A 25,168-nucleotide genomic window follows, 5' to 3' on the forward strand; every position below is an offset into this window, starting at 1 on the left:
GAATTAATTTGTTTTGTGTATGCTCTTCCGGTGCTCTAGACTGCTACAGATGTGTGTTTGCCGGTCTGCTAATCCATTTTCCAAACTCTACATTCTTCCAGAACGGCTCACTTATAGCAATTATGTAGGAAGATAATCCCAAGAGCTCATGATTTATTCAATCACAACCACCCTTCCTAGCGTGTAAGAAAAAACCAAAACTGATGAGCAGTAGTGTCTTCCAACATTTATCCTTTATTTCATCGATGATTTATTTGCTCGGCACAATTTGTCGTAAGGAGGGAACACCTCTTCATAGATACTTCATTTGAAATAATTAATGTCTAAGAAGATCAAATTTCCGGATAGCGTTTTCGAAGGCGAAAGAGCCGTCGGAATCATGTGTAAAGTAACAAGGACTTCATCCCCTTTTTATCAGGTTAACTCATCAAACATTTTTGCGGTGTGTGAGCCAGGCCAGATTTGCTTTTATGCTTGTTCATATTTTACGATTTGCTCATGGTGCCCATTTTCAAAGTTTATTAAATTATCTTTTGGCTAGATGCGAGTGTAATTTGAATAATTTGAAATCGGCCACAGAAATATAGAAAACGAAAACAGACACAGCCACATTAACAAATTTTCCATTGTTTTTCTTTACTGAAATTTCACAAAATATTAGGATTTTTTCGCTTCACAAAATCCAGTTGTTGTTTAAAATTTAAGTTCAAAAGTTAGCTTTCGAATTTTATTCTAGTCTTGAAATTATGTCGCCAAATATTTCATAATAAAATTATTTAAAATTTTGTTATAATGAGAATAAATTAAATAATATCCTCTACAATTCGATTGTAAAATTTTTTTTGAAACATTATTTTTAAACCTACCAGGTAGACTGAACACAAAAAGAAACAGGGGACGGTAATCGAAACTTGGAAATCCCACTTTTTTCAAAATGGTTGAAAACTAGAACTTTCGGCAAATATCGGTTTTTTAATTTTTTGATATTTCGGTTTTTTCCGGCATTTGTAATTGCCCAAAATCAAATTGGCAAACGGCACATGCAATTTCAGCAATTTTGGTTGTTTCCACAAACGCCAAAATTACCGAAAATTTTATAAACCAGCAATTGCTAAAATTTCCAGAATATTGAAAACTAGAAGTTTCCGAAAAAGCTTAAAATTTGGCATACATGCGCCCACCCCCAATACCGTCCACCGGGTAGGTCCAAAATAAATGTTGGTCTAAAAAGTTTTTTCTCAATGATAAAATAGATTTATTTCCCGCTAGGCGTGTAAATTGCACTTCATGATCTGTCCTTATTTAGTTTGAGTGGATGAGGGGGGTGTCGAGTTTTGTCAATGTGGCAGAAGAGGGTAGCTGCTCTCTTAGAGCCTTACTGAGAGCAGAGACAAGATTGTTTCGTTTTTCTTGGCTCTTTCGCGCCCCACGACGGCGTGATAGTGACTGTGAGCCCTCTCTCCTCTTCACAAGAGAGGGCCGCTCCCGGGGGAGAATCCGGAAATAAGCGCAAGCGATGTGTCAATTCTTTTCTTTCATGCCATACCAGAAAAAGGCTCGGGCTCTTCATCTCGGTGCCACATTCTCACAGAACGTGCCCTAAGTGGCAATCAGACCTTATTCAATATTCTAACTATCCTTTATTCGAACACCTGATAAGCTAGAAATAAGATAGAAACCATGAGGCAGCTCAACGAGCCAAGTGTTTCGGCGGCCCGAAGACCTTCATCTTTCGATCCAGAAACCTTGGCACATCATAACTCACCTCCACATTGGGGACCGAGTAGTAGTGTTCCTGGCGAACAGACAACGACTTCGGCTTCTGCCACCACAGGCCAGAGAACATCCTTCTCCGGACCATCTCCGTTTTCCTCACTGTGTCTTTCCGTATTAGCGGCCACTCCACAACCGCGGATGGTATGTTTATGTTTTTAATTCTGCTTTGTGTCGTCGTCCTCATCATTGTCAAAAAACTTTACTCTTTTGTTCTCCTCTTTCTCTCCGTTCCATTATTTCAAAAAAATCTTGAATCAATCAGATCAATGCGAGAATTGCGATGACGGTAGATGCCCCCAGTATTCGAACAGAGAATATCAGATATTTTCCGAAAAAGGGGAAAACGCCAAAGAAACGTGAGTTTTTTGTTAATATCCCTCTAATTTTAAATGTTAACCCGAAATATCCATTTTGACACTCCACTGAATCAAGTGGTAATTTTTCAACGGTAAGTGGTCGGCATTAATCACTGAGTAAGAGAGTGCCCACAATAAATGCGGGCTACAAATGAAAAATGTGATTTCACAAGGAATATTGTTTCGTAGAGAGCAAGAAAACATGGGTAACATTAAATAAATATTGCATATCTTGAACGACAACCTGGAAAACTGGACAACAAAAAAATAATAATAAAATCCTAAAATGCATTGCTCATTCATTCAACCTTTTAAACAACTTCCGTCATTTAAAAATGATGGTCTCAAAGTGAGAATTCGTTTCGTAAATGCATATTTGTGTGTGTTTTTTTTGTTTTTCACAAACCACTTCCGTTTCATTTTACTATGTCACTATTTTTGTTGTTTTTGACGCGCGGCGCTCAAGAACGCACTTGTTGTGCAATGTGATAAACTTCAGAAAACCAAAGATAAAGCAAAAAAAAAAAGATGTTCTAAGGGTGTATTGGGAGTTGGGGATATCATAAACATGCCATTTACCTCAAGTAGAAATTTACAAAAAAAATCAGTTGCCATTTGTTAATGAGTATTTTCGGTTCTCATGGACTTCGATTTTTTTTAACATAAAAAATTGGTTTTAAAAAAATTGGTTAATTACCAATTATAATTACTAAAAAATCTATAATTTTGTACAAGTTTTTTTGTGGATTTTTCAACTTTGCAAGTTTTTTTGCCGACTTTTGTTAGTTTTCTGTTGTAGCCCAATTTTTACTGGCTCTTCTCAGTATTTTTTTTGTAGATGTATTTTAAAACATCATAAAAAAGAATATAGAAAAACCAGTTAAATTCATCGGAACACTCCAAACGCCGACAGGACCAAATAAGTTAGTAAGGAAGTTAACCGAAACTTTCAAAAAATTATTGAAAAACTTAGATGATTTTTATAGATTTTTTACAGTTCACAATAACAACATTGCCATCTGTTTTTGATATAAATTTTGCTCTAAAATCAATTTTTTCCAATCGAACAATCGAATATGTTTTTAATTATTATTTCAAATTAATACGATTATCAACAAAAAATATGTAGTATTGTGTTCTAAAATAAAATAACTAAATTTTTGAATTGTATGAAAAACGTATGATTTTTCAGATCTGGGAAGCTCTAAAACAAGCCTTTGAGTCATTTATGTAGTGTTTCGCATACATATTATGTTTTGTTTGACTAAATTTAACATTTAATTTTCCCATTGTGGCACTTCCTTCGAAAAAAACGCTTTTTTTAGCCAAATAATAGCATTAAATTAGTTGATAAAATTGTGGTTTCTTCCATTACTAGTTTAGAACTTCAAGTTTTTCTGTTCGACATGATTGCTTCCTGTTTGTGGGTAATTTTCAATAAAAAATATTTGCAAATCTTTCAATTTACCCCATTTTTATCGGTCCTGGACAACAAACTTGGCTTTTCACACCTATTTTAAAGCTTACAACTTTCTGCTTCGTAGTGATCCTTTAGAATATGTACCCACACCTAATACAAAGTTTCACCTGCAGTGAGAAAAATAGTACGGAAAAAGCAGAGTTTTTTAGTAGTTGACAAAAGACAAAAAATAGAAAATAAGAAAAGCGTACATGTTTCACAAGTCACTTCATCTTTTTGATGGAATAATTGGAATGTAATAGCAGGTTGCAAATACCCGTACTTGCTTTCCGGTAAAAAGTGGTTCGTTCGCTTTGAAACATAACTTTTTTGCAGAAGAACTCTTTCTGAACTTCTCTTCTTTTTGGTTCTTCAGTTCATAAAGTAGTCTTAAATATTCTTTGGGCCGTCTTTTTTCCTGAGAAGTTCGCCAGGGAGCCGTGAATTATTGCTCCATCGCTTTCAGTTTATTGTTTTACCACAAGACACTGCTGTTTGGTAGAACACTATTTAACGCCTTTATTGATTTTTTTTAAATTAAAGGTGGAGTATCGTCAGTGTGGAAAATTAAAAAACATACAGTGCTAAAATGTTCAATTATTCGAGTAAAACACGCAGCAATGCTAGAAACTTGTCAACTGATCTATATTTTTGGAGAATTTTGCAATTCATCAAATCTTTGACGTTAAAAGTTTTGTAAAATCTGAAATTTTTTAGATTGTTTAAATAAATTACAATAAATGTACTTAGACGTCTTCACTGACAATGCTCCGTCTTTAATAATTTTCCTGATTCATGTAAACACGAAAGAAGAAACACTTCCGAAGTCAGTGCCAAACAGTGACGAGTTTTTTGCTCTCAATGCGTTGCCTAAAGTGACAATTTGTAAACTAATTCCGCTAGTCCGCATAAGTTTCCTACATTGTAAATAAAATAGAAAACACATGTCAAGTTCTTGTTTAATTTTTTTCTTTGTGCCGAATCACATAGTTTCACTTTTTGTAAAAAATTTAAACTCGGAAAATGATTAAATTTATGTACCGTTTTTTATACAACGAGCCAAAGAAGCATAAACTTTTAGATAATTAAACAAAAATTTTTTTCTCGTTTTCATGTCAAATTTTTTTCGCCGGATAACGTTTTTCTAGACTTGGAAATTGTTTTTTCCGACCCTTTTGTGTATATCTTTTGTCTTTTGTCCAACTATTTGAGCAATTTCAATTCTTTTCTCTCTTGCTGCCAAATGTCTCCAAGAGTTCTCCACTCATTTTGGTAACCCAATTGTGCAAAACTAGACGGATGGTTCATGTGATTTAGTCAATTTCCGGTGCATTTTGAACAGACATTTTGAGTTCAGTCTATGATGTCAATGTGTTTAGATTCCAATTTTTCTCCTAACTTAAAATTTTTAATTAAATTATTTTGTTGATAATACTTGTGTACATTTTTGCTATTAAGAATAATAATTACAACGTGAATATTAATGCTAAGAAATTTAGTTTTAAAATAAAATATATATCCAAAAACTGGGTCGAAGCAGTGTCTGTGGCTGTGCGCCAACTGTCTAGTTCGGTGATTGTCCAAAAAATTTTAAATTGCATTAATGATACAATTTCCAAATTCCTATAGATTTCTATAATAATTTTTCAAACTTTCGGATTTTAAATAATAGTTAAATTTGAAAATTGCGGAAATTTTCGTCACTTTCCGAAAGTTTTCCATCACATCGCTTGATGATTCAAAAATAAATAATTTTGAGGTAACCCTCCTACACGGGTTGGCAATTTTTGAAGAAGAAAAACAAGGAGATTTGAGAATGCAAGTTAGACATTTGAGATCTTAACATAAGCCAGAAATGGGTCCGATTTCCATTTGGAATGTCTTTTTGTGCGCATCCGATGCTCCACATTCCCGCAACCAAAATATGTTTGATCTGAAAGAAGGAATGAGAGAACATTGAACAAAAAAAGCAATTCAAAAACGACCGGCTCCTTGATTTCCATTTGCAACACCAAGGTCTTAAATGTGTTTTTTTCTGCTTTCAGTTTACTTCTACGCTATGTACAAAACCTTTCAAGATTTCCACAAATTGTTGGCGATTGAATTTTAAATCAGTACATATATATTTCGAATTATTTCACTCGTGTCATGCTGTCCCTCCACGCGTGGAGGTGTAGAAGTGAATTTTTAATTTCAGTGAGAACATGTTTGAGAATATTTTGCGTGTGTACTGCAATATAAAATAAAAGTAGTTCGGTCTGTACAGCGGCTAGGAAACATCAGAGAAAAAGACCAGGAAACACTCCATTTCGATGATTAGAATCTAGTATCAATCAGTTTTAAGTTCAAATGGGAAGGCTTGAAATGATGAAGCCTAGCAGGTGATTCTCGGTGGTTATTATGAATGAACACTGATGGAAGAGAGAAGAAGCCCAACTACAGCTTAAGCTCATTTCCTGAGGACGCACTTTTTTAGATTCATATCAAATATTGTTTAGTATGATTAATTTTTATCCAACGATTGCGCTTGGTTTGGACCATTATTTAAAAGAAATGCATAAATTTCAATAATTTCGGACAGCACATTGTGACTCTTTAATTCCATGAAAAAAGGACCAGAGGCTGTTTACTATTTGAGGACGGCTGGCTCCAAAACGGCTGCTTTTTGACCATCTGGTGCAGCTCAATATTCCTAATATAGGATTTGTTTTAAGAGTCCTAATTGCTAGAATTTTGAAAACTTATTGTCACTTGCGTGGTATATGTATTCCTAAAACGTTTTAAAACAAAAAACTCAATTTTATTCAACACTTGAAATTTGTTTTTTGCTGCGCCCGAAGTACCAACATTTTGTTAAATTTATAAAAATCAAAAGGTGAATTCTTTTTGTATTTTTGGTTCAGAAATAATAATTTGAGTACTTTAAATTGAAAATAGTATGTATTACGTAAAACAAGTATTTAGTAGTTTATTATTATAAAGATTAATATTTTCCAGCTTTTTAGGTACAGCTTCTACACAATTACTTATTATACTTTTTTCATCATTTCTAGGCTTAGAAAAATCATTTGATACATTTTTGGCTACAGTCTACACAAATACTATCAAAAGTTTATGTGCTCCAAAAAAATTTGCAAATCTAGAAATCCTCGTTTTGATCTGCTTACTTCATTTATTCCACATTGCTCATGAACTCCCAAAGGATCATATCGTTTTGTTTATTTTTTACTTTCAAAACAGATGATGTTCCTCCTCAAATTTTCCCCCAAAAATAGGCGTTCCTCACTTTTCCTACGCGTTTTTTTCTCAAAAAAGGCCACCCACCTCGCGTCTCAAACGACAAAATAGTGAGAGATGCGTCGCCGCCGAAAAATTCAACAAATTAATTAATTGGTCCGGGAGAGATGAGGAGGCTCAAGTCAGTCAACGGCGCGCGCCCCGAAAAACAGCTTCCTATACATCCGTTCTTGTCTTTGCGGCAATGCACCAATTGCTCTCGGGGTGCGAATTGAGCCATTAGCCGATTCGGCTCCACCCCTCAGCGCTAAGAAACGTGTGCTCGGGCGCGCGAGAGTGTGACACAGCGCAGGCGGAGCCTCAATAACTCATCTTTGGACACCTTCTGTCCTACAACTCCCGCTAACTACCATCTCCGTAGTTGTGCAATTTCCAATCCCAGTTATCTATATTTATCTATTATTCGCATCTTCCCTCATTTTATCTTGAATTAACTTTGTATAATTATGGAGTCGAATCTTGACGTGGGCAGTTGCCTACTGGACGAGTGCTCGAGCGCCGGATCGCATCGCAAACTATCAGCATTATCAGCAGCGTCCAGTCTCCACGCCCCATCAGAATCCTCGATGAGCCGGAAGCGAAGCATTCGGGAGCGAATGGCCGAAATGGCAGATAGCAGGAGGAATCCGAAAAAGCCAACTCCACCTAGTATTTTCGAAGCTGCACAGTTGATCGGCAAATTTTCCGGGCAACGCATTGATTTGTTATCAGGTAAGTGATATTTCTGTATCTTGTTTTTCGCATTTCACTCTGTTATTTAAATTAAACTAATCTAAATAATATTATAAATGTAATGTGGTTTGATACTATGATCAGACCCTATAATCAAATTTCCAAATTATATACGAATTCCGATCTGCAGTAACATTTGTTTGAACAGTCAAAAGAAAACAAAATGTTTAGTTCATATAATGTTGATTAAGCCAATTTTTGAAGACATCCCTTCCCTTCGTAATTGCTTATTTTGAGAACTTTTGGGAAAACAAAATCTAACCAGTCATTACCCATCCAAATTGGCAGCTCGTTAACCAAATCTTTTCTTAGCCACTCCTTCCGTCTCTAAAATCCCATGAATCATATTCTATGGAATTTGGAAGTGGGTTCTGAGTAACTTTTGCTGCAAAGCTCCGTGTTCGGTGATGGGAAACACATAAGAGAAAGGGGAAGAAAAGTTTAAAAGAAAGCCCCTCTTTGAGAATTCTGATTATAAATTCGGCATATCCACTTATTCTTCTTATCCTTTCCGCCGCGAACATTTTCGAAAAAAATGCGAGCAGAACATAAAAAACGAGTAAAGTTAGGCTGTCAAGAAGAAAGTCTGTTTTATTCATCAAATCCTCGCTCGACATTCACTTACACTCTTACTTTTAATGCAGAGTAAGCTTCTGCTATTCTTGATTGCGTGATGGCCATAGAAGTCGCTTTCGAGGCAAAGTCGGAAATCTGTGTGTTGAGAAGAAAAGGAAGAATGAGTTAATGAGGGCTAGGAAAAGTGAGACGAGAGCTCGAAATTCCTGAGAGCACCTAAAAGCGTCCACCCAAAGAGTGTTAACGTTATGTTTCCCATTTTGCAAAATTGTCAGATACTTCAAGTACTTTCAACTTTTTCAATAAGCCCCCGCAACGACAAGGTTGATTCAATTGGTGTGCATCCTTTTTTCATAACACATACACACATGAAATACATCTTCCATACGTTATGTGTATTTGCAAAAAAAACGCTTCACACCGGAATGACACGTTTCCGCACTCTCAGTTAGCAACAACTGGAGTGTGTTCAAAACAAAAAAAAACGAGAATTCGCAACCAATCTGAAGATGAAAACGGCTAGTTCAAATGGCTTTGTGCATTCGTCATAGTTGTTTCTCAAAACACTCCCAATGGTTTTATGATACTTAAAAATATAATGAAAAAATCTCAAGTTTCACATAATCCATCTTTGTGTCTTTTTTCGAAAGTTATTCTTGACGATGGCGTGGGAAACATATAAACAATACAACAAGAAGTCAGAAGGAGGAGGATATAGTCAGGAGGAGGAGGAGTGAAAAAGAGCATTTAATGAAAATGCAGTGAATCGTAAAGGACTAGATGTTGTAAATTGTGTGTCTAGTTTAATTTTTTACACGAGGAATTCATGAATAAGAAATATAATACAAAGTAAGAAATATGGAAAATTCGAACTAACAAAAAAGGGTATACTGACAATTTTGATAACAGTTGTCAAAAAAGGACCATATGCAAAAAAATACGTTTCGTAAATAGTTGTTTGTTTTGAAAATAGGGGTTATTAAAATGTTATGGCTAAATATCATAGTAAAACAAACTTATACTCTAAAATTAAAACAAAACATTTCTTCGATACATTTTATTTCTATCTTTATTTTGAATTGAGTTTTGGAAATTGTGGAAATTAAGCTGTATGTTTATTTTTGGGTTTTTTAAACTTTAAAATTTATTTTCCATTTTCCGCCTTCAATCCAATCATACATTTATATTTTAGAACACATTTTTAAAAGTAGGTCGTATCATCCAAAAATGTATCAAATTTTTTAAAACCATTTTTTGTTGCAAATTTAAAAATCATAAAGAATTTGGATAATTGCATAATCATTTTTTAAAGAGTTTTTTACAGCACTCTGTCCCTTTGACCCATTTTCTTTAATTTCATACAACCTAAAATTATCATAGTTTTCCCCAAGAGGTAACATTGAAAGTTAGGAATTTTCATAAACAAATTGCGTTAACGTGAGGAATCTGATAAGAAACGTGGACTACTTTTAATTACAAATTTAGAGAGTGTTGAGAGTTTCAGAAGAGTTACAGAAGAGTTATTTCAGCCACCATTATGTATCTCATGATTAAATGTATTTCTAATAATAGTTATTTAAAACTATATCATTTGAAATTAATTTACGGCTTCGAAGCGTTTCGATTTTCAAGAAAATTTTCAGCTTCCCAGGTTTCCCGTTCACTGTTTCCATTCGCCTTTTCCCGCCTGACCTTTTTCCCAAGAAACTACTATTCTAAAGTCCGACCTAACATATGCATATAAGTCCTACTATTCAAGTTTCTGGCAACTTCAAGATCCCAAAACGAAAATGTTCTCGAAACTCTTGCATTACAATGGACAAGTCACGCCAGAGACAATAGGCTAGTAGCAAGTTCTTCGCTGCACTGTTACCCCTAACTGTTTTCTTTGCATTTGTAATCAGGGACGTCATATACCAATTGGAGCAGAGTCGTCTTCTTTTTGGGGTGTGAGCCCGGCTTGCTCAACGAAATCCATACATTCGAGAGTACATCCCACTATTCGCCGAGTGTTTATGTGTCATTCGTGAATCGTGTCCCAGTAGTCTGTGACTGAATGCCCACACATTCAATCTATGAGCGCCACAATGTCATCAGCTCGCAATTCGGTCGTTTCACTATCTTCAAACGGCTCTGTCAAGGTCGAGACTCGATTGGTTAGCAACGAACGGAGCTCTAGTATTCAACAGGAGGGCGCCATGCTCCCATCATCCAGCTCCAAAGACGATGATCTCTTATCAACGTCATCGGACGAAGTTGAGAATATGGCGACCAGGACTTTACAGCAACTTGAAGAGGTGTGTGTCTATTAAATTTTTTGGTTTCCGGATTATCGTATTTGTTTCCGCTGTAGAGTACATCAATCATCTCGGCCAACAGCGACGATGACTCGGTGAAAAAAGAAAAGCAAGCTGAAAAGGATGTGGAGAAAGGAAATGGAAAAGAGGAAAAAGGTAGAAACTACAATCTTTGTCACTTATTTGATTGAATTAGTCATACATATGTAGAAACTCGTGCTTTCATTTGTTAAGTGACAACTTTAAGGTTCAAAATGCTGCTTTACTCTAAAAAAATGTTCGAAATTGTTTAAAATTGTGACACGCTGTTGTTAAAGCTTTAACAACTTATTCAATTATTTAAATTTCTGAAAACTGATGTAAAATACAGTATTTTATTGGGTCATATCTTAGTTGTCCTTTGTTATATCTTTGAAAAAAAGTCAAATGACGAATGCTGTGTTGTTTCTATTTTCATTGTTCTGTAGTTAATCATTTAGTGGTATTCTCACAATGAACCTAAATTTAATTTTTCAAAATAAAACAGTGAAGTGCAATACAAATAGAGGAAATGCGGTTAGCCGACAAGTAATGCTTAAATGTAATTCGAGTTAACCTTGGTACCGATTTGTCTCACAAGTTTCTGGTTATATATACTTCGGTAATATTCTTTATCATTTAAACGTTTGAATGCGCCAGTGGAATTGTGAAATACTACTGGTAAATAAAAACCAACCAAATATAATAATAAAACGTTTCAGTTTTTGAAAATGTTTTATAGACAGTCAAAAAGTGGCGATTTCTGAGTTCATGCTACATTTTGAAAATGCTAAAAATCCCTTGTTTGGCGAGACCCAAGCGCCTACATAGAATACGGCAAAGTTTCTCACCTTTCGACTTCTACATAATATGAAAATTCATTATTTTTAACAGTCAAGTTCAACACAGGCTGGCTCATAATTTTCAATGATCCTGTTTTTTTCTGATCTCTATTTCTTGTCGTATACATGTCGTCGTGCTTCGCCAATTCTCATGATGAAATTCAATAACAAATTCTGATTACTAGTTGTAACACCTCCAATTCTGGTTTTCCTTTGTTTTTTTTCTTGTAGCAAGTTGAGTTGTTTGATATAACTGAGTTCTTAAATCTTATAAACGAAAATTAAGAAATCAGTACTAATAACTAGAAACTATATATTGAAGAAATTGGAGATGTTGTAACATTACGCGTTTGTCGTTCCTACAAAACAAAAAAAATAGCAACAGACTTTCTTAAGCTTAAGGCTTAAGGTGAATTAACAATTAACTACGTTGAACTCAACGATTCTCGAATCTGGTTGAAAACAGCAAATTTACCGACTCATTAATAGTAATTGAATATCAGTACGATTGTTTACTACTTATAAAAAATGGCAGCACCGGTTAGACGTTCCTTTTAAGTGTCATTCTTTCAAATTATCGTGAACTTCCCTTTTATTATCCTGCTCGCACCGGTGTTTTCCACATATTTTCGCAGTTTTCAGTTTTTAGTATTTCCCAGCGTTCCAGCTCACCACGAGGTACCCGACTGACGACAAAAATAATAGACATATTTAGCAGATAAGCAGTCGCTAAGTAAATGAGAATTCTACTTGTTTGTTTCGTCTTCTGTCTGTTCCCGAACCCCTCCCTGTCAGGAGTTTATGTCTGAAAGTAGTTTACGCACCTCATTTTTCTTTCTCGCTTTCATAAGCCAGATGTATATTGCCTCTGGAAAATAGCCTCTCTTTCGGGCCTCGGTTATTTGTATGTTTTTCAACTTAGTCGGTTTTTGTCGCGGGACTCTTTTTTTCCTGTTCCCTTTTTCTGAAAGTTTGGGTGTTGTTTGAAGAAAAAATATAAATAAAAAACAAACGGTGTTCTTGACATATCATTTTGAATATTATGCACGTTCTCGGTCTGCCTTTATTTTTAAAATATTTTTGGCGGCTGTTTTGTAACAAAATTCAGTTTTTATTTTCTTTAGCACAAAATTAAAAAATAACCCGTTCAAAAAGATTGACTTTAAGAATTCTGAGAAAAGACAAATTATTTTTAAGTTTTTTATTGTTCCTGTCGTCGAAGTAAGGCATAACAAAAATCTCATTTTAGAAACGATGTTTTTCACATTTTTTGTTTTGTTAAAGTTTTCTACAAGAAAAGTAATTTGGAAGAGTGAAAGAGTTTATCACAGTAGAGAACACTGCAACCAAAAAAAGCAACAAAAACATAGTCAGAAGAAGTTAGTCACACTATGAGCTTCGTCTTCTTAAACAAAAATTTTCGGTTCGAAGAATTTAAGCATTCCCTCTTAAATTTTTACGCTTTCTCTAGTTGTTCAATGTTTACTCTGAGTGCAATCATCGAGAAAACGTAATTTTCTCTCTTTTTTGGCCTTTATGTCTGAAAAATCTTTAATTAAACATAAAAGTGCTTTCGTCCTATTCTTTCTTGATTCCACACAATGGAATTAGGCATGAAGCAGATATGCAACATTGGTGTGGTTTTAAAGTCTACCTGCTCTTTTTTCGTTTTCTCAACACAACCAATTTAGGCCATTCGTTATAAATGCAAATCTCTAAATTTCGAAATTTCAGTAAAAAAGCAATGCTTTCTCAGAAAACGTTTGTTTCTCAAAATGGAAAATGGCTTCACAGTTAACCCCATAAGTTGCCAATAGTTTTCCTCATATATTTTCCTAAACTTTTTTTTTCAGTAGTTCCTCAAAATAAGCATACATCAAATTATCAAAACACGATTAAAACATTTTATGTAGAAAAAATTTTTCTGGTCAACTTCCAAACATTATGGTGATTTTTCACCATTTTTCGACTGCAAAATGTTAAAAAATGTTTTTAAAAAATTTTACCACGATATTTGGTAATTTTAGCATAGTTTAAGTGATTTTAAATAGTTTTCCCTCTGACTAGTGTTTTTCGACAGGAAAACAAGTTATAAATCAGTCAATCTTGTTTTATTAGTTGTAGTTTAAGGAAAGGATCAAATGGATCATTTGTTTACACAATTCAGATCTCATCTGGATAAAAATTTATTTTGCTTATTTTCGTGAAGTTTAGATTGGAGAGAGAGAATAAATCTCAAAAATCACAATGAGATTCTAATATATACACACCATTAGTGCCCACTATCACTGACACTATTTGGTGTATTGTTTTTTGTATGATTGTTATTAGGTTTTTTTTTTCGAATGAGGATGCTTGTCTTTCTCGTTTTATTTAGTCGTTTTTTTCTTTTTGTTGAGCTCATTCTTCATATTTCTCAGTTTGTTTTTATATTTATGCAACGATCCTCGCTAACCCTTCTCAAGACTTAATATAGCTCATTTCATTCCGTGTACATGGATTCTGGAACACCGTCCTCAACGATTCAATACTTGTAAAAAATAATGTATGACGATCCGGCCGAACGAAAGTTTTCCGTTCCACCACCTCGCGAATTCAAATTCTCCCCGTATATCCCACGTATTCACACTGATGTGAAAAGACCACCGACCGAGCCACTGGGAGGTAAGAGAAGATTTTCCTTCCACCCACACGAGAAAATAAAACAAAATAATAGTCTATTGTTTCAAGTTGCCCTTTGCCCAATTTAAAAAGACGTTGACAAGTCCCAAAGGTCCAGGAGTTTCCCCATCTCTTACGTTGTGTCTAACTCCCAGCTAACCCATTTTTCAATAACTTTGTTTTGTTTTCAATTTGATTTCCTCTACACATTTTCTACATCATTAGAACAAAATTTCAAACTTTTTCCAAAATGCTCTACCAAGAGATTTTCTTTACACCTATTATCCATATGCGACGCAGAGACGATCCGGCGAATGGGAAAAAATCTGGTACTGGTTAGGCTTCACCCCCAGGATTCTTAGAAATGAAAAAAAAAAACTAAATTCAAACAAAACCAAAACATGTGTGAATCTTGTAAATGATTGCTATGTATCGTTGTATGCCAAGTAAATTTTTGTTTTATTGTTTTTCTGAATAGTTCAAGCTATGCAAAAAGGTGAGTGATAAGCAATGCATTCAAAAATAAAAATGTAAATGTAAAAAATAACCCATGATCAGTATATTTCCGCCATAAGGTGGCTATCGTATATCATTTTTTAAATTCAGTTTGTTAGTAACAAGCTTGAAATACATCACTATAATACATTCCGTGTTGTCGGGGCGACACAAGGGCGCCTTTTCTACGCCTCTTCATTCGCCCTCCTCGCACCTTATTGGCTATCTACACTGTGTACAATGTGCACATTGTGCACACTGTGTGCAATTTTTGGCCATAGTGTTAAGACGGTTCACATACGCTACTAAACGTTTGTTTCTTGTATTATCCAGTCCGTATTGTCTTTTGACAAGCCTTTATTGTTAAATGCAAAAAAGTGTGTGCCTTAAAAAAAACACATCATCTTAACAAACCGCAAAAAATACGGCAGAAAATTTATTTAAAAAGGTTACGCAGACACAAGCTCTTGGATGTACAGTATACAATTTGAATGCTCACACTTTTTGCGGGTACCAAACCGAATTTTTTACGCAAAAATTGTAAAATATCGTGTTCACATCACATTTCATTTTTTCACTGCTGTCCATAGGTCCACAATAAATATCTACGTCTTATCGAAATCCCTTAATAATCTCCACTTTACCTAGTTTCTTGCTGTTTCCTGCCAACATGTAAATATAGAAAAAGAAACTAAGATACTACTATTTTTGAAGTCAAACATCTTCTAGTCATCCGCAACTAATGTTACTCATCTGGATAATCTCTTGCCTCATTTTCAAGATGTTTTTGTTTTTGTGCATTCCTTTATTGAAATGGAATCCGCTAATCTTCAATATCACCTTGACGAGAACAAGATTTTCACCCTCGTTTTTGAACCAATGTTCTTTGATTCTTGCCTTTTTGCAGCAAAAATGTGATTGTTAAAAACTTTCTCAGTTTTTTCTAAATTTTGTTAACAAACCCCCCCCCCCCCACATATGCAAAAAAAAAATACTTAGGCATTCATCCACTGAATCCAAAACTTTTTTCTGCCCGCCTACTAATAATCCATTCTTTTTCTCATGAGTACCCAAACAACGGCCGGCAACGAACCTATAAAAAAGCCAGGAAATCCGCACCAGAATAACTTTTTCACTTCAATTTTTCAAAAACCTCTTTTCTTTTTTATAGCAACAGCTCAAAGTGAATTTATTTTCGGAGCTATTTCGATACAAAAGTGTTCGAATTTTCGAAAAAAAGTGGTTTCACCGAACCTGCCTTTACTTGAGAAATAAAGTGAAGAAAAAACGCGGTTTCTTCATAAACTTCTCAACAAAACGTTCATATTTATACCAGTCAACTCAATTCAGCCAGTCCGCCATTCATACTCATAAAAGCTCCCGAAATTGCTTCTCTGAAGTCATCCAGTGAAGCGTGGATGAAATTTTTAATTTTAGTTCATGAAATAATGCCAGGCCCCTCTTGGCCTACTCTTCTGCTCCATTTTTCCAGTTTTTAACTTAGAATGTTCTTTACATTCAACTTTTTGTTTAAAAAATGATTGAATATAAAAATTTTTTATGTACCGAAAATGCCATTTTATTTCCATAAATAAAAATGATGTTCAAAAACATTTACCACTTCTTGTTCTTTTGCACAGCTCTCATGTTCCATGTCAGCTGCTGTTTGGAAAAAAAAAACCAAACTAACCCTAAGAAAAACCTCATACTACTTGTTTTTGGTTAGGAAATTGTAATTCGTTAAAATTGCATTGTAAATTTTTACTTTATTTCTATCATCAAAGAACAGCTCACACAATTATTGCCACAGTCTTGACAAACTAAATATTGCGAATTTTTAATAATCCGACAAATTTTCTAATTTCGGATTATCTGAAGATTTGGAAATATTTGAATTTTAGCTTCAAACTTTCAAAAAATTTGAAATTTTTGAAGTTTTCAGAGCATGAATTTCCAGAAAGTACGAATTTTCAGAAAGTTTCTGGTTTGAACATTTTGAAATTTTGAATATTTTAAAATGGTGACCCAGTCCTATTTTTTTACAAATTGCTACGAAATATAAAATACAATAAGCTAATCGGTAGACAGGAAATCTCAATCCGTTAATCCCTAGCACTTACTTAATCATTAATCTTTTTGTTTTTGTTATTGTTAACTTTCAATAATTTTATCCTTTATTCTAACGACCAATTTCCATTTTTCCAGCATACTTGTATCTTTTGTTCAAGGTATTTTCCGTGTCTTCCAATCAAAAAATGTGAAGAAAAATCAAACTTAATCTCAAAAAATAAGTGAATGTATGAAATATAGGTACGAAGAACGAACCTAGGCTGTCATTTGATATCAACGTCGTTTTATGCCCGCCGGCAGGCTTAGCTAAGAAAAAACCGACAGAAAAAGCTGTGTGTAGCCTTCTTCTCTTACAATTCCATCGTGTTTCGCAGTCGGAACTCTTATTCCGGACTGAATGAAGCCACGCGAAACGGTAGCCACTACGAGTGGCACCGATTCGACACCAAAGACAACGATTCTGCCAGCAAAAAAGGACTACTTTCATGTGGAAGGTTTGATGCCAACTTTGTACTTGATTCTAAAACAAATTTTTATTGCGCTCTATCAATAAAAAAAAATAGTGCCCTTAAAAAGTGCCTTTAAAATTCAGGAATAATTTGAAAAATAGTTATGGTAACATGTAACATAGGTTTTTTTTTGGAAATTCAAATTAAATCTTTCAATTTCAATTCAATTTCAGCGAATATCCAAAATGAGTTCGGAGTGTGCGGATGGATTCTCACCATTCTCTCGTATCTCCTCATATTCTTCACTCTTCCAATTTCCGCATGTATGTGCATAAAGGTAATCCGAATCAAAAACTCGCGCAGGCACTATAAATTTTTTGCAAATTGCAGGTAGTGCAAGAGTACGAAAGAGCTGTTATCTTCCGACTTGGTCGCCTGATGCCAGGTGGTGCAAAAGGACCAGGTTTGTTATTTTATGACTTGAGAGCTAATGGACTCGTTCTTCTCGTTCTCAAAGATCAGAAATTATTTTAATCGTGGGAGAGGGATAGGTTGCAAATGAAAAAGTGACTTTTTTGTTTTTTTATTTTAGAAAATTTTGATGGAATAGTGGGCAAGTTTAGAAAAAAAATTTATTGAATCAAAATAATTAAATCCGCAAATTCAAAATTACTATTTTGTATTTGCTTGTTTCTTTTGTTAGAATTTAATAACTCATAAAAATTTATTTTTTACATCAAATAAACTAATATCTGTAAATCGAACATATCTGTAGTCATTGAACGTTTATTTTACTCTACAAAGTAAGGAACTTACCAGAATTTTCATTAAGTACGGCTTTGTATACGTGTATTTCATGCTCATAGTCAGTAGACTAATATCTAATTTAATCTGTATTTTTGAAATAATTAGAACTATTGTGCTTGCTATTATCAATGTTATTTTAAAAATCAGCATTTCCTTTCATTCAAAACGTTTTCCATTTTCAGGTATATTCTTCATTGTCCCATGTATCGACACATACCGAAAAGTTGATCTTCGTGTGTTATCATTCGAAGTGCCTCCACAAGAGATTCTATCAAAAGATTCCGTGACAGTCGCTGTCGATGCTGTCGTTTATTTCCGAATTTCTAACGCAACGATTTCGGTTAGAACGTTTCCAATTGTTATTTCTCGATTTTTACCTGATTTTTTTAGGTGACAAATGTCGAAGATGCCGCTCGATCCACTAAACTTCTGGCTCAGACTACTCTTCGTAACATTCTCGGAACCAAAACTCTCGCTGAAATGTTGTCGGACAGAGAAGCTATTTCTCACCAGATGCAGGTTGGTAATTTTTGAATTATCCAACGTTTAAGAACTGAATTTTCAATAATCATAGCATTTCAGACAACGTTGGACGAGGCTACAGAGCCTTGGGGAGTGAAAGTAGAGAGAGTTGAGGTGAAAGATGTTCGTCTACCAGTTCAACTTCAAAGAGCTATGGCTGCCGAAGCTGAAGCAGCTCGTGAAGCAAGAGCTAAGGTATTCCAGCTTCAGTGAAAAAATAATTTGAACTGTTTCAATTAAGGTAATCGTCGCCGAAGGAGAACAAAAAGCCTCTCGAGCTCTTAAAGAGGCAGCTGAAGTCATTGCTGAAAGCCCATCTGCTCTTCAGCTTCGTTATTTGCAGACACTGAACAGTATTTCGTGAGTCACCTTGAAACTAATGTTTGGCATTTCTATGATAATTTTTCAGAGCTGAAAAGAACTCAACGATTATATTCCCGTTCCCAATTGATCTTCTCAGTGCATTCCTCCAACGAACACCGCCTAAAGTGTAAGTTTTCACAGAGTATTCGACAAAAAGCACAATCTATTCCTATCAAATTGCAGTGATAACAATTTTGCATTTCCAACGCACAAAGCTGGCGGAATACCGTCTTCCTCTTGAACACTTCACGAATTCAAAATTCATTGACATGCGTGTGATCAGCCAATTTCATTTTTCCACATCGCTTTGAGTGACCTCACACCCACTGATAATAATTGTCTTACTGCTTCATTTCCATTTTTCTCAAATTCCACATAGGAGCGTTAGAGTTCCATTCAACTGGTAACAGTCACACAAAAACACAAACTTCCCTCTGAACAAAAACATAGTCATAATCGTTTGCTGAGTAATCTCGGTGTATCGTCAAATTCAACCAACCCATCCTGTAAATCCTCCTGTCCTGTCTTTTCAATAGCTCTTTTTGACAGTAACATTTCATGTTTTGAAAAATGTGATAAACCTTCGATCCCCCAAACACTTCTTTTCAATTCTTTTGAAGAATGTTCAATACAAATTTAACATTGAATCTTATAAGCTTTTTTTCACAAAAAACTTGAGTTATATATAGATTATCAACTTTCTTATTTCTTTCAAATAATCCCTTATCCATTATTTTTCAATGAATTTTATCATATCATTGCTTACTGATTTGGCATTTTCTTCTTGAAATTCGACACCAACACTGGGTAATACATGTTGTTCTCGCACAAAGAGTATCGTATGTTGCTTCGACTCGCCACACTGCTTTTCTCAAATGGATGAAACATTTTCGAAAATTGGAAAACCTAAACCGCATACGAGTGAGTGCAAAAATAAATTTGGCAACCACACTACAGCTTCGATTATCACTTCACAAAAAATAAAAACAGGGTCGACGAACTTTTTTGAACTGGCCAAAAACGTATTCTAAAAATGTCAAACTCTTTAAATTGGAATATCACAAATTACGCATACTGAAATTTAATGAAGAGCTATGCCGATAAAATGGAACTACAACTTATTTGACGCTTGTGTATTAAAGACACAATATTTCAAAAAAATTACGTTCACATTTAGATTAAAGGGTATCCTCAGTAGAAAACGTGTTCAAAACCTCTACTATAGAGTAATGTTGGAAATTATTAAATATTTACAATTTTTCAAAATACTCTGTAATTTACCAAACCTTTCACTGAAAATTTTATCATAATGTTAATTGTCGACCAACAATTTGTTTCCAATGATTTATATGTTTACATTTTTAGCGTTTTGATAATTCCTATTTGAACATTACAATTGTTCAAAACTACATCAATGCTCGAAATTCCTTAGAATTTCGCATTTTCAGAAATTTGGCAATTTACCACAACTGTGATTGATTTTTTCAAAAACATTTCGAAAAATCAAAAATGTTTTGGGTTGGATAGTTTAAAAATTTGATCTTGTTAGACTATAAAAATATTTAGACTATATTCCCACTGACAATGCTTCAGATTAAATCTTGTTATTAATTTCTACTTTTTACGCTTCTTAAGCACAAAAATACGAAAAAAAATCGTCAATTAAAAAAAAATTAGAAATGATTTCTAATAATATACTAAGAGCGTTTTTTAATCTTGGTATGTGTTGGAAATGAGATTCAATCAAATCTTCAAAAAAATCACAGGGAACATTTTTGAAGTTTGTTTCATTTCACTGAAACACTATTTTTTCATTGAATAGCAAGTTTTCAGTGAGGAGCCACCGTCTTTACCGAAAAAAATCCGTTCATGCTGCTTGTACAAGTACCCTGATTGGGTGCAAGGAATGGTTGGATCTGAAGGTGGTGGAGGTCACGGACATTCCCATGGAGGAGGAGGAGGAGGGCTTGGATCGTCACAGGTGAGGGCTAAAGGTACGCGTATAAATGTTGCTTTGTAATAGTTCGCGTTGTTAAAGTGGAAATCGTTCATTTCAGGGAGCATTCCATCCATCTCAAGCAGGTTCCGGCCCGAGCACCACAACCACCAGTGGCCGTCCGCTGCTCCGCAGGTATGGAAATTCAAAAAAAGTGTTTAAGATAGATATTGTTCGAATGCCGGCACGCGTCGTTTAGAAGAAAAGAAGAATGGGTCATTCGACTCTATAAACATGCACCATATGCTTTTGAACATTTGCCGCATATTTTTTCTATCATTTTATTGTATGAAAACGATTTTATGTGTCAGGATGGCACATACAAATGCCTTAGGCTCAGAAGCTAGAATCAAAAACCCGTTACGTAATCTCTCTATAAAAAAGACGGAGAATGAAGAGAAGAAAAGAAAAAAAAAGAAGTAGTCGATTTGAAATATTCACAATCACTTGCCTGTCTTCTCCTGTCTCCGCGCTTTTCTTTCAGCAAATCAACAGCTGACACAGGAGAGAGTGTGAAAAAGAACACAGACTCTCGGTCGATTTTGTGCTATTTTTCAAATTTTTTCGCACACACACACACAGACAAATCCATGATATAGTGTGTCGTCTGTGGTATTTCTATTATTATCATCTCTTATGACAACTATTAGTTAGATGAATCTGTGCTGTAAACTGGTAGCCGGGGTTTATACACCCACTATTCGAAACATTCCAATTAGTAAAGATGAGCAATTTTGGTATGTTCCTTTAACGGAAAAAGTACAGCGGTTTTTTTTGAAATTGAATTAAAATCGAACTAAAGGTTTTTTTAAAACCAGTTATGAAACATAATTAAAATTGTTTTGTTTTACCAAATTATGGCAATATTTTTACACATCAAATTTTTTTAGCAAACTTTTTTTTAAAGTGTAAATAGTTTTTAAAAAGCGAATATCCCGTAAACTTGAGGAAAATGTTCATAAAGTTCCAAAATGTATGTAAACTAAAAAAACTTATTTTTTCTGAAATCAAAATTAAATTTATCGCAAATTAATACTATTTCAAAAAATTTAATAATTTACCAAAAAACGCATTCAAACACGTACTAGCAAATTCTTGGTATCTGCTTTACCCGACCAAAATTTTCCAAAAATTACGATTTTTGCATATCAGGTCTTTCATTATGAAAAGGCACCAAAATGAACAAAACGCATTTCAGAAAACCAGCATATGCAATGATGATTTAAATTTAAGACAAAATGAAAAATTTGGAATCTTTATTAATGTATTTTTGAAAAAAAAAATCCTAATGTTTTTCAGCATGCGAGAAGCGCAGTTTCACTCCGCAGCACCGCCGATCTCAGCTCCAAATCAGTCCCAAACATCAGTGAGTCAGTTGGACCCAGGTAAGCCTTCATTTTTTGATTTTCCTATACCCAACACGTTTTTTTTTGTTGAGTGGGGGTAGTTAATTTTGAGCACAAAAATTGTGAAGCATCGCATCTTTTTCATTTTTTTATACAACGAGTTCTCATAAATCAAGCACTCGCACCCATCAGTTCCTTCAAAGTTGACCCGACAGAGCATGTGTTCAGGTTCACGGTCTGGTCAACAATCGCGTCGAAGCAGCAAACCGGTCGGTGCCGGGGCTAATTCATTGCTCAAACAAGCTATTGCCAACAGGATGATGCCGCACGCGACAACATCAGACGGAGGAGAATCTTCCGCAGCCCCGAATATTGGACAATCTACATCTTCCGCAACATCGTCAACAACGGAGCCCGCTAAGATCCACAGAACTGATTCGAGTGAAATGTCAAAAAGTGTGCTTTTGAATCCCGCTTGGTATCGTGATGATCAGGGAAGGACAGGGTATAAGACTTCAGACTGGGAGAAAGTTTCCAATCAGCAGAAAGACGTTGTCAAGCAGAGTAAGAAAAAGCGAAAAGAGTCCAAGAATGAAGGTGAAGTTATCAAAGAACTTGATACAGATTTGCTCAGCCAGACTAGCAGTGAAAAAGTTGAAAGTGGCAGCGATAACAAATCAAATAACTCTATTTTGTCTGATCAAAAAGATCCAAATGATTCGAAAGTAGACAAAAAAGCAGCAAAGGCTTTGGAAAAAGAGAGAAAGAAGCTAGAAAAAGAGAAGAAGAAATTGGAAAAAGCTCAAAAGAAAAAAGAAGCTGAAGAGGAGAAGAAGTTGAAAAAGAAGAAAGGAAGTTCTACCAATATTTCTGGAATTTCTGAAAATTCTGAAATTTCTGAAATCGGAGAACATGAATCTGTGGAGATGAAGACTATAGAAAAGAAAAAAGAAAAAGCAGCAGCAACAATTACTTTAACAATGGTTTCAAAAGATAAAACTTCTAAATCATCGAAACAAGAAACTGCTCACAAAAATTCGGCTCCAAATAAATCAGAAGATTCAGTCTCGAAAGAATTCGAAGATGCTCAAAAGGAGTCCTCAAAACGGAAAAAAGAATCTTCTAGAGATGAAGAAGCAGACAAAGAATCAAAACCCGAAGGGCGCCCACCATCCGGAACTACTCATTCTTCGGTTAGAAAATTGAAAGCCGAGTCTTTGAAAAAGAGTGAACCCAGAAGAAAGACAATCGGAGATCGAAGAGACTCAAGTATGTCTGAACTGTCTCGCGGTTCATTCAAATCCGTGACTTTCAATGACCGAGTTCAAACTCACGAGATTGAACGAAACAGCAGTGTTTACACTTCTAGTGAAGACGATGCTGCAATTATGAGCGATGATGAAATGTCAAAGCCGAGTCAAGCGAAAATGAAGAAAAAGCTGACAATGTTGCAGCAAAGTCCAAGCCAACAGATCCGACAAGAGCATGTAGACATATATGATGATGATGATTTGGATGATTTTGAAGAACAAGAACGATTGGCACTTCTTGCTGCTCAAGGATACGACTTTAGGCGTGAGATGCAATACAGAGAAGATGGAGATATTGAGTATGATAATGAATCAGAGGAAGAAGAGAATGAAGAGGAAGAAGAAGACACCCTCTCTCAAAACAGTTATTACGCCGAGGATGTAGAGGGTGCTGATATCTACTTGAGAAATGAGCACAGTTTCCTTGAAACCGATCCTAACATGCAAACACAGATGCAAAATATGGCGGGGTATGAATGGTTTGATAGGGCGATGATGGGATCGATGGGTAAATTACATGGCGACGATTCGGCTTCGAGCAGTTTGCTCCTAAACTATAATCTTCCACGATCTGCAAGCGGATACTTTGAACCGCCGCCAGAAGCATCCCACATGAATTTCTCTTATGAGGAGGCGATACTCAATCGTCAAGCTCAAGCTTTACACCAACAGCAACTTTTGCAACAACTTCAGAAGCTTCCACAACAACATCCACAGAAAGAAGTTGCTGGAGAACACAAGCTGAGCCCTCCGACTGGTGGTGTTCTGCGTCAAACTGCAACGCAGAGAAGTATATATGAAAATGTAACAACGGGTGATGCACCTTCGCAACCACAATCATTAATCATTCCTCAATCCCCGTCCGCAAAAAATAAAATGGCTCGAACTGAGTTCTTCACGCAGACTCCATCAAATGTGGTTTCCAAAACTATAATGGCTGCATCCAGTGATGGACAGAGTATTCAAAGCCTAGGAAGTACCGATTCAAATGCGACAGTAAGAGTTGAAGATGAGATGCGGAAAAAGTTCGTTGCAAGATTTGGAGTACGGAAGGCGCCAATAGCACGAGAAGAAGATCCAGCAGATCCGAAGCATGGAAAAGTGATGGGAAGTCAAGAAAGCATGAACTCTACAGATTCGAGGGAGTCCGTCGTTTCGGCGGCTTCAATTAAAGCGGAAGCATTGGCTCGCCGAAATTTCAACTACTAGTTATACTTGCATCTTCTTCTCCGCTTTCCGCTTCTTTCTGCACATCACAGTGAGTTTGAGCACATTTTTTTCAAAAAAAGGAACTTATTTGGAAAATTTCTCCAGTCAGTTTAAAATACTAAATTTAGTTTCAAAAATAAGTTCCTATTGTTATTACGTTATTCAATTCAATTACGTTTCCAATTGTAAATTTTTCAGCACTTCTGATCCGATAGGCAAGCCGATCAAGGAACGGTATAACTTTAACGAAATGGACCGTAATCTTTCCGCACTGGTCAAACCACTTTGGGCAGGAAATGAAAAAGAAGATCGTGCTGAAAAAGACGATAGTACATCATCTTGATCTGCTCCGGCTCCCCTCCCTGTCTGTGTGATTCTTTTTGTTTCTTTCAATTTTATCCTATTATTCCAATTCAACGCTGATGCATTACTATTGTTGTCATATTTCATTTCTGTCATTTTTTAATCAAATGTGCTGAACATTAAAAATTATCTGATCTCTTGAATCCCTTGTCTTGTTTTATGAATAAAAGTAATATATCAAAAAAAAAAGTCGAATGGAACTGCTGAAAGTGCTCCTTTTAGTG

At 35.2% G+C, this 25,168-nt stretch overlaps 1 protein-coding gene and 4 non-coding genes across 21 annotated transcripts; 1 reads left to right on the plus strand and 4 right to left on the minus strand.

Annotated features, from left to right (window-relative positions):
- Window positions 1–1,472: 1,472 nt before the first annotated feature.
- On the minus strand, window positions 1,473–1,622 carry C38C5.3. Its single transcript, NR_071080.1, has one exon. It is a non-coding gene; the product is annotated as an Unclassified non-coding RNA C38C5.3 (non-coding RNA).
- A 434-nt stretch (window positions 1,623–2,056) lies between these two features.
- mec-2 lies at window positions 2,057–25,133 on the plus strand (the record flags this gene model as incomplete). Of its 17 annotated transcripts, none has more annotated exons than NM_001380971.2 (13): window positions 7,338–7,599; window positions 17,262–17,365; window positions 17,419–17,491; window positions 18,018–18,175; window positions 18,226–18,354; window positions 18,418–18,552; window positions 18,599–18,717; window positions 18,767–18,847; window positions 20,554–20,701; window positions 20,778–20,851; window positions 22,016–22,101; window positions 22,291–24,630; window positions 24,780–25,123. In NM_001380971.2, 12 exons carry the CDS (start codon window positions 7,455–7,457, stop codon window positions 24,579–24,581), a joined length of 3,543 nt encoding a protein of 1,180 aa, NP_001368710.1. The 17 variants fall into 17 exon arrangements, with proteins under 17 accessions (NP_001355460.1, NP_001355458.1, NP_001368710.1 ...); NM_001368507.2 differs by having other exon boundaries at window positions 7,455–7,599; window positions 20,554–20,714; window positions 24,780–25,120; NM_171691.6 differs by lacking the exons at window positions 7,338–7,599; window positions 22,291–24,630 and adding exons at window positions 10,229–10,493; window positions 10,550–10,649 and having other exon boundaries at window positions 24,780–25,133.
- C38C5.2 lies at window positions 7,027–7,225 on the minus strand. Its single transcript, NR_071081.1, has one exon. It is a non-coding gene; the product is annotated as an Unclassified non-coding RNA C38C5.2 (non-coding RNA).
- Window positions 12,249–12,303, minus strand: F14D12.9. The gene has a single exon (NR_071082.1). It is a non-coding gene; the product is annotated as an Unclassified non-coding RNA F14D12.9 (non-coding RNA).
- Window positions 20,797–20,946, minus strand: F14D12.8. The gene has a single exon (NR_071083.1). It is a non-coding gene; the product is annotated as an Unclassified non-coding RNA F14D12.8 (non-coding RNA).
- Window positions 25,134–25,168: the final 35 nt, after the last annotated feature.

The sequence above is a fragment of the Caenorhabditis elegans genome, chromosome X (assembly GCF_000002985.6).
Source record: "Caenorhabditis elegans chromosome X".
Lineage (NCBI taxonomy): Eukaryota > Metazoa > Nematoda > Chromadorea > Rhabditida > Rhabditidae > Caenorhabditis > Caenorhabditis elegans.